A 12,394-nucleotide genomic window follows, 5' to 3' on the forward strand; every position below is an offset into this window, starting at 1 on the left:
GCCAACTGTGTCCTGTTGAGAAACACTGTTATATAATCATCACTAAGATGAAGTCAACCTGATAGTGCTAAGGAACTCAGAGTAGGCTGCATGCTGTTGAGAGAACAATTTTAAAGCTATCTGATTCTAAAGTATCTTACTATCCTATAAGCAGTTGTTCACTGGTAATAAAACTATAGAGAAATGTAATTAATGTGAATTAAACAGAGACAAGATGGTCTGAATTAGCAAAATGTTTAATATCATGCTTTATACCAGAAAGGGAAACTATTTATTTTCAAATAATAATGAGTTAATATTTAATTAGCACTAACAATATCTGTGTATGTTATATCTGAAAAATGCATTCTAAAGTAGTTCAAATATCTTCTCCTTAATGTTTACTTCCTTAGACACACAATTTCCTATTAACTGAATAAACTCAATCCAATCCATCAAAATTATCCCAATTCAAGTAACCAAGACTTACTTTTATATTTTTACTGTATTGTGAAAGTATAGGGGGAATGTTCAGAATTTTACCACTTTTAAATACATTATTTCCAATTATAAATAAGAGAAAGATACCCTTCTTTTTTTCTATCTTTGGACATAATTATTAAAATGATTCATCAAGAACCAACAACTTCTAATACTAATAATGTGAACTTATGTAGAAAAATTTTCAAAGTACTTGAATATGCTGTCAATTTTCAATACCACAATATTGTAAACCAGGCAAGGAAAACAGCATTTTCCCCCATCAGACAAACTGAAAAATAAAGGTTCTTACTTGCTTAAAAGTTTAATGTATACAAATAACAGAGTAAAACACTTGTTTTAAATGGAATTTGTTTGGAATGCCACTTAACAATATCTTTTTGCCATTTGCAGTGCTTGTTTCTTTTTTTTAATTAATGTAACTTTTATTCAAAAATCTGTCTGAATTAAGTCAATTTATCTTTTCAGCTATGTGGTTAGCAAAAAGGAGCCTTGCTAACATTATCCTATTAAGAAATTTCAATCTTGGGACAAGGTCACCAATTAAACCTTATCTAAAATAAGCAAAAATGGTTTTTTAAAAAAGAAAGGTTCTGTGGTAGAGAATGTAGACCAGTTTATAAAATAAACATATTCACATACCACTCTCTCTCTCTCTCCCTGTTCTTCCTTTCTTTTTCATCAGCTTTAGGAGGACTTTTTCTCATTAGGAATCTATTTTCAGGTATTGGAGGGATTTCTTCTGGACGAACAGTAGACTGGGGTTGTGCTTCAAGATTTTCAGCCTCACTTTCACTAGATGCGCTTTAAAAGAAACACACACAACAAATTCCACTTGGTTATTATGTACCTACCCCGATTTTCCAATTGTTGGTATTTCTTTCCTTTGTAATATGTACAATATATGCATCATTCTGTCCCCGATCTCTGACCAAAAATGCAATTACATGGGGAAAATACTCATTCCTCTGACAAACCAACCAAAAACCAAAACCAAATGTTTCTGTTATCACATTCTCAAAAAATATTTTCCAATAAAATGGAACCAAAATATGATACTTCATGTGCAATGCCCTCTGATAAATTTAAAATACTTGAAAATATAGGTAAAGAAACTGCTTTAGAGGCAACAGGTTTATAAAGATGAGTTTTAGTACAACCATAGATTATTTCAGACAAAACAGGAAAGAAAAGAAATATGCTGACATTATCTGCTTTCTACCCTATGCTATCATAGGAGGAAAAAAAATAAAGAACAAAAAAGCGAGAGACTGCTACAGAAAATAAAACAGTCATTGGTTTCCTATAATTCTCACTAATCTTATATTCCTCCCATAAAATACAAACCTATATAACCAAAAGGTCATTGAATTCAGACAAAATGAACTGAATGGTTTGGTTGAAAATTAAAATGAATGTCCCCAAATTTAATCTATAGACTGTAGAATATCAAAATGGTCTTATACTTCATGCTATGAAACATTTCTCACTATTTTCATGTTCCATATAATTGATCCAAAATCCCAATAGATTTATATATAAACAGAAGGGAATTAGAATACAAAGTCAGTACTGTAAAAGTAAATTAAGACCTTTTCTTGCTTTTCTTTCGCTTCTTCTTTTCTTTCTTGTGTTTACGAGAATTTTTCCTATGTTTCTTCTTTCTTTTTTTTGATTTCTCTTCAGAAGCACTTTCAGAATCAGAAGAATCAGAAGAGGACTGAGAATCGCTTGAACTATCTGAGTCACTGGATGATGAGGAGGAGGAGGAGGAGGATTTATGCCTTTTCTTTTCTTCTTTCCTAGCTTTAATAAAAAGCAAAACGGTTTGGTGAACACTTTTTAGACAAACTTTGTAAGTGGAAGTTTAGATTTTTTTGCAGATTCTCAAAGTCCAGTATTTAACACTTAGCTCATCCAGCTATTTGACCTGAGGGGTACAGGAAAGGAGTTAAGACTCAAGATTAGAATCCAGATCTACAGACGCATGGGGCAGAGTTATATTTATATCTAAAGAATTCTGGAAAAGTAATAGGTAAATCTAAAACATTAAACTAAGTTAATTTTAGGAATCATATGAATAACATACTTTTTTAAAGGCACAGAAATAACACTCAAGAATCCCAGATTCTAATCTTTTTGTAGTTTTCAACTTTTTCTCTTATCAATATTGGAAGTACAACTGTAGGAGAGAAGTAATAGAAAAAATACTATGCATGAATGTGGAAAGATAAGAAACACGATTCCACTGGCATGGGCTTATTCAATGTCTGAGTATTCCTCTAATGATTAAGAAATTTAGCTTTGGTTGAACAGCAGACTTACAACAGAGGGTAGTGGTAGTCATTTGCCAATGATTAATAAATATGTTTTGGGGTCTCTACAAAAAGTAATTTCAAATTTAAATTTTATTTTGGGTTAAGGAAGTTTAATTTTAAAAGGGGTCCCAAAACTCAAATGCTTTAAGGATGAGGAAACTAACACAAATAAGTGAGGTTAACCAGGAAATGGAGGAAGATATGACAGACTGGACAGAGCTTCGCCCACCTAACAGTATTCTAATTCCAACCATGGTGGACTTAAAGAAGTGAATTCAACAATCTGATTAAAAAATGGGCAGAGAACCTGAATAAACATTTTTCCAAAGGAGACATACAGATGCCAACAGGCACATGAAAAGATGCTCAACATCACTAATCATCAGAGAAATGCAAATCAAAACAATGAGATAGCACCTCACACCTGTCAGAATGGCTATTATCAAAAAGACAACACATAACAAGCATTGGTGAGGATGTGGAGAAAAGGGACCCCTTGTGCACTGTTTGTGAGAATGTAAATTGATATAGCCAGTATGGGAAGTAGCATGGAGGATCCTCAAGAAGTTAAAATAGCAGTGCCATATGACCCAGCAATTCTATTTCTGGGTATTTATCAAAAAAAAACTAAAACACTAATTCTGAAAGATATATGCAACTCAACCTTCACTGAAGCATTATTTACAATAGCCAAGATATGGAAGCAACCTAAGTGTCCACTGATATGTGAATGGATAAAGAAGATGTAGCGCGCGCGCGCACACACACACACACGCGCACACGCAATGGAATATTACTTAGCCATAAAAAAGGAAGGACCTCCTACCCCTTGTGACAACATGGATGGATCTAGAGGGTATTATGCTAAGTGAAATAAGTCAGACAGAAAAAGGCAAATACTGTGTGATTTCAATTATATGTGGAATCTAAAAAACAAAACAAATGAACAAACATAACAAAACAGAAACAGACTCATAGATACAGTGAAGAAACTAGTGGTTGCCAGAGGAGAAGGCGATTAAGGGGGTGGGGAAATAGGTTTATGGGATTAAGAAGTACAAACTTCCAGTTATAAAATAAGTCATGGGGATGTAGTGTAGAGCACAGGGAATATAGTCAATAATATTGTAATATCCCTGTATGGTGACAGAGAATAACTAGACTTATTATAGTGATCATTTTGTAATGTATAAAAATATCAAATCACTGTTGTATACCTGAAATCAATAGGATATTTTCAGTCCATTATGCCTTAATTAAAAAAGAAGTAAGTGAATTCAGGCTAAAGCTGGGACAATATTGATATATGGATAACTACAATACAGTGGAACAGAAAATACATTAGAATCCAGATATAGGTAAATAAAATATAAATCATTTATCCTTCTTATCGTATATGAATTGTTCCACTGGCTAACCAAATAGAAGATGAAGGGAAGATGCTCTTTATCAAAAGTACTCCAAGAATAAATGAATAAGGAATTACAGAGTTAGAATATCACCATTTCACAACTCTTAAGGAGGCACTGCCCACCAATGGCCACTGCAGAGCACAGAGACAACCTGTCCTAAGTGACCCTTGCTCCCATCAAATAGAATTTAAAAAAATCAAAACTATATCTGATCAATTTTCTAGATCTAACTACAAAGTTATATGAAATAGAAGCACAGAAGGAACACATTACATAACAGAAGGATGCAATCCGTAAAATTCAGTGTGTGCAATAATGGGAAAGAAACACTACAGGACAAATGACCTAGCTTGTTCAACAAATAAATCTCAAGAAACATAAAAAGAAATGGTGGGATAATCTATTAAAAACAAAAAAAATTTACAACACCAACCCAAATGTTTGAACCTGATTTGGATTCAAATTCAAACATCAAAAAATTAACATTAACTAAACAATTAGAAATTTGAACACTGTTAAGGATTTCTGACATTTAGGAACATATGTGTATATATGTCTGCATATGATTATGGTACGGTTATTTTTTTCAAAAGAGTCACCTTTTAGAGATAGTGAAATATTTATCAATAAAATGTTATGCCTAGAATTTACTTCAAACAGGAAATGGAGAACTGTCCAAGGACAGGTAACATGAGATTAGCCATAAATTAACTGGTAAAGATGGGTAATGAACATGGGTAATTTGTTATACAATTTCAATCACTTTTGTACATGTTAGTATTTTCCATAATTAAAAAAAAATCAAAGAGAACAAAGACAATATCTTTGGACTGACTGTTGGCTGTTTACAGACCTTAATTGAAAGGGTTAACAGCTGGTTTGTAACCTTTCTGTTAGCTTCAGAACACCTGAGGATTTGGCACTTGGTTGGCACTTGGCCAAACTATTCCTGAAACGTATTTACTTATTTATGACTGCATTGGGGCCTTCTCTAGTTGTGGTGAGTGGGGGCTAACTCTTCATTGTGGTGCACAGGCTTCTCATTGTGGTGGCTTCTCTTGTTGTGGAGCACAGGCTCTAGGCGTGCAGGTTTCAGCAGTTGTGGCACACAGGATCAGTAGTTGTGGCACACGGGCTCAGTTCTAAGCTCCACAGCGTGTGGGATCTTCCCGGACCAGGGATCGAGCCAGTGTCCCTCCCCTGCATTGGCAGGAGGATTCCTAACCACTGCATCACCAGGGAAGTCCCTCTTTTAACTCAGAATTTATAGGAGTGTACTGAGTTACAGAGATAAATGAGAATCTGGCTGGAGTTACTGTGTACTTGCCCAAGGGTCTGTGGTTCACTGTTAAGATTATTTCTCTGATACCGAAGAGATGCTGCTGCACTGGAGAATGGGAACAAGGTATAAAAGCTGAAGGAACTCAAGAGGTAATAGCTTCAATGAACTTATTAGGTAGTCTTCGTCACCCAGTCATGCTCCTCAGGACCACGAACCTATTAAGCTGAGATGCCTAGGATATATGCAAGTTCTGCCTAGAACTCATGACATCTCTAATATGACGCTGCTGTTCAAGCTGTGCTGTTTCCTGTCCTATATCCTTTCTTAATGATAAATAAGCTTAGTGCTGAGTGAAGCCTATCTTGTCTCATGAGTCCAATTGTTTATCTGATACCAAAACCACTGTTGATGGTGAGGCAGTATGGGTATGCAAACTGAAAAACCTACTTGCATACACTAAAAACCTGAGGGGGGAGAATCAAACTTAAAGAAACCTAAGGAAGAAAATAAATTCATAATGCATATGAGTAACTCTAAATACAAATATCTGAGGCCATATAATATGGAGACAAAATAAAAATATTCCACATAAGCACAGAATACAGCTGTTAAAATTACTTGACAAAACATAGTAATGCTCTTCCCCATGATTAACAAAGCTTTATTCACCAGCTCCAATTTATATTTATTTTGCATTGTGATTCTTTCCTGAGAAATACACTGAAGTTGGTTTCGTTAAAAGGCAAGCCCAAGAAGCAAGAAGAACTACAGAGTCCTGCAGCCTGTGCAACGAAAACCACACTCACAGAAAGACAGACAAAATGAAAAGGCAGAGGACTATGTACCAGATGAAGGAACAAGATAAAACCGCAGAAAAACAACTAAATGGAGATAGGCAAAATTCCAGAAAAAGAATTCAGAATAATGACAGTGAAGATGATCTGGGACCTTGGAAAAAGAATGGAAGCAAAGATCGAGAAGATGCAAGAAATGTTTAACAAAGACCTAGAAGAATTAAAGAACAAACACCTAGAAGAATTAAAGAACAAACAAACAGAGATGAACAATACAATAACTGAAATGAAAAATACACTAGAAAGAATCAATAGCAGAATAAATGAGGCAGAAGAATGGATAGGTGACCTAGAAGACACAATGATGGAATTCACTGCCACGGAACAGAATAAAGAAAAAAGAATGAAAAGAAATGAAGACAGCCTAAGAGACCTCTGGGACAACATTAAACACACCAACATTCGCATTACAGGGGTCCCAGAAGGAGAAGAGAGAGAGAAAGGACCAGACAAAATATGTGAAAAGATTACAGTCGAAAACTTCCCTAACATGGAAAAGGAAATAGCCACCCAAGTCCAGGAAGCGCAGTGAGTCCCATACAGAATAAACTCAAGGAGAAACACGCTGAGACACACAGTAATTAAATCGGCAAAAATTAAAGACACAGAAAAATTATTGAAAGCAGCAAGGGAAAAATGACAAATAACACACAAGGAAAGTGCCATAAGGTTAACAGCTGATTTCTCAGCAGAAACTCTACAAGCCAGAAGGGAGTGGCATGATATACTTAAAGTGATGAAAGGGAAGAACCTACAACAAAGATAACTCTACCTGGTAAGGATCTCACTCAGATTCGATGGAGAAATCAAAAGCTTTACAGACAAGCAAAAGCTAAGAGAATTCAGTACCACCAAACCAGCTCTACAACAAATGCCAAAGGAACTTCTCTAAGTGGGAAACACAAGAGAAGAAAAGGACCTACAAAAACAAACCCAAAACAATTAAGAAAATGGTCATAGGAACATACATATGGATAATTACCTTAAACGTGAATGGATTAAATGCTCCAAACAAAAGACACAGGTTTGCTGAATGGATACAAAAACAAGACTCATATATATGCTGTCTACAAGAGACCCATTTCAGACCTACAGACACATACAGACTGAAAGTGAGGGGATGGAAAAAGATATTCCATGCAAATGGAAATCAGAAGGAAGCTGGAGTAGCAATACTCATATCAGATAAAATAGACTTTAAAATAAAGAAAGTTACAAGAGACAAGGAAGGACACTACATAACGATCAAGGGATCAATCCAAGAAGAATATATAACAATTATAAATATATATGCACCCAACATAGGAACACCTCAATATATAAGGCAACCGCTAACAGCTGTAAAGGAGGAAATCAACAGTGACACAATAATAGTGGGGGACTTTAACACCTCATACCAATGCACAGATTATCCAAACAGAAAATTAATAAGGAAACACAAGCTTTAAATGACACAATAGACCAAACAGGTTTAATTGATATTTATAGGACATTCTATCCAAAAACAGCAGATTACACTTTCTTCTCAAGTGCGCACGGAACATTCTCCAGGATCGATCTTGGGTCACAAATCAAGCCTAAGTAAATTTAAGAAAATTGAAATCATATCAAGCATCTTTTCCGACCACAACGCTATGAGATTAGAAATGAATTACAGGGGAAAAAACATAAAAAGCACAAACACATGGAGGCTAAACACTACGTTACTAAATAACCAAGAGATCACTGAAGAAATCAAAAAATACCTAGAAACAAATGACAATGAAAACATGACGATCCAAGACCTATGGGCTGCAGCAAAAGCAGTTCTAAGAGGGAAGTTTATAGCTATACAAGCCTACCTCAAGAAACAAGAAAAATCTCAAATAAATAATCTAACCTTACCCCTAAAGGAACTAGAGAAAGAAGAACAAACAAAACCCAAAGTTAGCAGAAGCAAAGAAATCATTAAGATCAGAGCAGAAATAATTGAAATAGAGACAAAGAAAACCATAGCAAAGATCAATAAAACTAAAAGCTGGTACTTTGAGAAGATAAACAAAATTGATAAACCATTAGCCAGACTCATCAAGAAAAAGCAGGAGAGGACTCAAATCAATAAAACTAGAAATGAAAAAGGAGAAGTTACAACAGACACTGCAGAAATACAAAGCATCCTAAAAGACTACTACAAGCAACTCTATGCCAATAAAATGGATAACCTGGAAGAAATGGACAAATTCTTAGAAAGGTATAACCTTCTAAGACTGAACCAGGAAGAAACAGAAAATATGAACAAACCAATCACAAGTAATGAAATTGAAACTGTGATTAAAAATCTTCCAACAAACAAAAGTCCAGGACCAGATGGCTTCACAGGTGAATTCTATCGAACATTTAGAGAAGAGCTAACACCCATCTTTCTCAAACTCTTCCAAAAAATTGCAGAGGAAGGAACACTTCCAAACTCATTCTATAAGGCCACCATCACCCTGATACCAAAACCAGACAAAAATAGTACAAAAAAAGAAAATTACAGACCAATATCACTGATGAATATAGATGCAAAATTCCTCAACAAAATCCTAGCAAACAGAATTCAACAGCACATTAAAAGGATCATACACCATGATCAAGTGGGATTTATCCCAGGGATGCAAGGATTCTTCAATATATGCAAATCAATCAATCTAATACAACATATTAACAAATTGAAGAATAAAAACCATATGATCATCTCAATAGATGCAGAAAAAGCTTTTGACAAAATTCAACACCCATTTATAATAAAAACACTCCAAAAAGTGGGCATAGAGGGAACCTACCTCAACATAATAAAGGCCATATACGACAAACCCACAGCAAACATCATTCTCAATGGTGAAAAACTGAAAGTATTTCCTCTAAGATCAGGAACAAGACAAGGATGTCCACTCTCACTGCTATTATTCAACATAGTTTTTGGAAGTCCTGGCCACGGCAATCAGAGACAAAAAAGAAATAAAAGGAATACAAATTGGAAAAGAAGAAGTAAAACTGTCACTGTTTGCAGGTGACATGATACTATACACAGAGAATCCTAAAGATGCCACCAGAAAACAACTAGAGCTAATCAATGAATTTGGTAAAGCTGCAGGATACAAAATTAATGCACAGAAATCTTTCATTCCTATACACTAATGATGAAAAATCTGAAAGAGAAATTAAGGAAACACTCCCATTTACCACTGCAACAAAAAGAATAAAATACCTAGGAATAAACCTACCTAGGGAGACAAAAGACCTGTATGCAGAAAACTGTAAGACACTGACGAAAGAAATTAAAGATGATACCAACAGATGGAGAGATATACCATATTCTTGGATTGGAAGAAGCAATATTGTGAAAATGACTCTACTACCCAAAGCAATCTACAGATTCAATGCAATCCCTATCAAATTACCAATGGCATTTTTTATGGAACTATAACAAAAAATCTTAAAATTTGTATGGAGACACAAAAGACCCTGAATAGCCAAAGCAGTCTTGAGGGAAAAAAACGGAGCTGGAGGACTCAGACTCCCTGACTTGAGACTATACTACAAAGCTACAGTAATCAAGACAGTATGGTACTGGCACAAAAACAGAAACATATATCAATGGAACAAGAGGGAAAGCCCAGCGATAAACCCACGCACCTATGGTCAACTAATCTATGACAAAGGAGGTAAGGATATACAATGGAGAAATGACAGTCTCTTCAACAAGTGGTGCTAGGAAAACTGGACAGCTACATGTAAAAGAATGAAATTAGAACACTCTCTAACACCATACACAAAAATAAGCTCCAAATGGATTAAAGACCTAAATGTAAGACCGGACACTATAAAATTCTTAGAGGAAAACATAGGAAGAACACTCTTTGACACAAATCACAGCAAGATCTTTTTTGATCCACCTCCTAGAGTAATGGACATAAAAACAAAAGTAAACAAATGGGACCTAATGAAACTTAAAAGCTTTTGCACAGCAAAGGAAACCATAAACAAGACAAAAAGACAACCCTCAGAATGGGAGAAAATATTTGCAAACGAATCAACAGACAAAGGATTAATCTCTAAAATACATAAACAGCCCATGCAGCTCAATATTAAAAAAACAAACAACCCAATCCAAAAAGGGTCAGAAGACCTAAATAGACATTTCTCCGAAAAAGACATACAGATGGCCAAGAAGCACATGAAAAGCTGCTCAACATCACTAATTTAATTAGAGAAATGCAAACCAAAACTACAATGAGGTATCACCTTACACCAGTTAGAATGGGCTTCATCAGAAAATCTACAATCAAATGCTGGAGAGGGTGTGGAGAAAGGGAACCCTCTTGCACTGCTGGTGGGAATGTAAACTGACACAGCCACTATGGAGAACAGTACGGAGGTTCCTTAAAAAACTAAAAATAGGGCTTCCCTGGTGCACAGTCATTGAGAGTCCACCTGCCGATGCAGGGGACATGGGCTCGTGCCCCGGTCCGGGAAGATCCCACATGCTGCGGAGCGGCTGGGCCCGTGAGCCATGGCCACTGAGCCTGCGCGTCCGGAGCCTGTGCTCCAGAACGGGAGAGGCCACAACAGTGAGAGGCCCATGTACCGCAAAAAAAAAAAAAAAAAAAAAACCTAACTAAAAATAGAATTACCATATGATCCAGCAAGACCGCTACTGGGCATATACTCAGAGAAAACCACAATTCAAAAAGACACATGCGCCCCAATATTCATTGCAGCACTATTTACAATAGTCAGGTCATGGAAGCAACCTAAATGCCCATCGACAGACGAATGGATAAAGAAGTTGTGGTACATATATACAATGGAATATTACTCAGCCATGAAAAGGAATGAAATTGGGTCATTTGTTGAGGCGTGGATGGGTCTAGAGACTGTCATACAGAGTGAAATAAGTCAGAAAGAGAAAAACAAATATCGTATATTAACGCATATATATGGAACCTAGAAAAATGGTACAGATGAACTGGTCTGCAGGGCAGAAATTGAGAAACAGATGTAGAGAGTAAACATATGGACACCAAGGGCAGAAAGCTGCGGGGTGGTGGTGGTGGTGGTGTGATGAATTGGGCGATTGGGATTGACATGTATACACTGATGTGTATAAAATTGATGACTAATAAGAATGTGCTGTATAAAAAAATAATAAAAAATAAGATACAAGGATATATTGTACAACACAGGAAAAAAAAAAAGACCCACTTCAGACCCAGGGACTCATACAGACTGAAAGTGAGGGGATGGAAAACGATATTCCATGCAAATAGAAATCAGAAGAAAGCTGGAGTAGTAATACTCATGACAGATAAAACAGACCTTAAAATAACGTTGTAAGAGATAAAGAAGGACACTACAAAATGATCAAGGGATCAATCCAAGAAAAAGATATAATAATTATAAATATATATACACCAACACAGGAGCACCTCAATCCATAAGGCAAATGCTAACAGCTATAAAAGAGGAAACTGAGAGTGACACAATAATAGTGGGGGACTTTAACACCTCACTTACACCAATGGACAGATCATCCAGACAGAAAGTTAATAAGAAGCACAAGCTTTAAATGACACAATAGACCAGATAGATTTAATTGATATTTATAGGACATTCCATCCAAAAATAGCAGATTACACTTTCTTCTCAAATGCGCATGGAACATTCTCCAGTATAGATCACATCTTGGGTCACAAATCAAGCCTCAGTAAATTTAAGAAAACTCAAATCATATCAAACATCTTTTCCGACCACAACTCTATGAGATTAGAAATAAATTACAGGGGAAAAAATGTAAAAAACACAAACATGTGGAGGCTAAACAATATGTTACTAAATAACCAAGAGATCACTTAAGAAATCAAAGTGGAAATCAAAAAATACCTAGAGACAAATGACGAGAACAGGATGATCCAAAGCCTATGCGACGCAGCAAAAGCAGTTCTAAGAGGGAAGTTTATAGCAATACAATCCTACCTCAAGAAACAAGAAAAATCTCAAATAAACAATCTAACTTTACCCAAAAAA

General features: G+C 35.6%; 1 protein-coding gene across 2 annotated transcripts in view; it reads right to left on the bottom strand.

The window, feature by feature from the left end:
• The window catches only part of PPIG (peptidylprolyl isomerase G), a 41,201-nt gene that overhangs the window by 3,508 nt on the left and 25,299 nt on the right, over positions 1-12,394 (bottom strand). For both annotated transcript variants that reach the window (XM_082657724.1, XM_082657725.1), the window contains exons 10-11: positions 2,073-2,286; positions 1,123-1,284 (exon numbers count right to left, since the gene is read on the bottom strand). In XM_082657724.1, the coding sequence (XP_082513850.1) occupies positions 1,123-1,284; positions 2,073-2,286 (376 nt within the window). The remainder of the gene's footprint in view (positions 1-1,122; positions 1,285-2,072; positions 2,287-12,394) is intronic.

The sequence above is a fragment of the Grampus griseus genome (assembly GCF_964374135.1).
Source record: "Grampus griseus genome assembly, chromosome: 7".
In the NCBI taxonomy this organism is placed as follows: domain Eukaryota; kingdom Metazoa; phylum Chordata; class Mammalia; order Artiodactyla; family Delphinidae; genus Grampus; species Grampus griseus.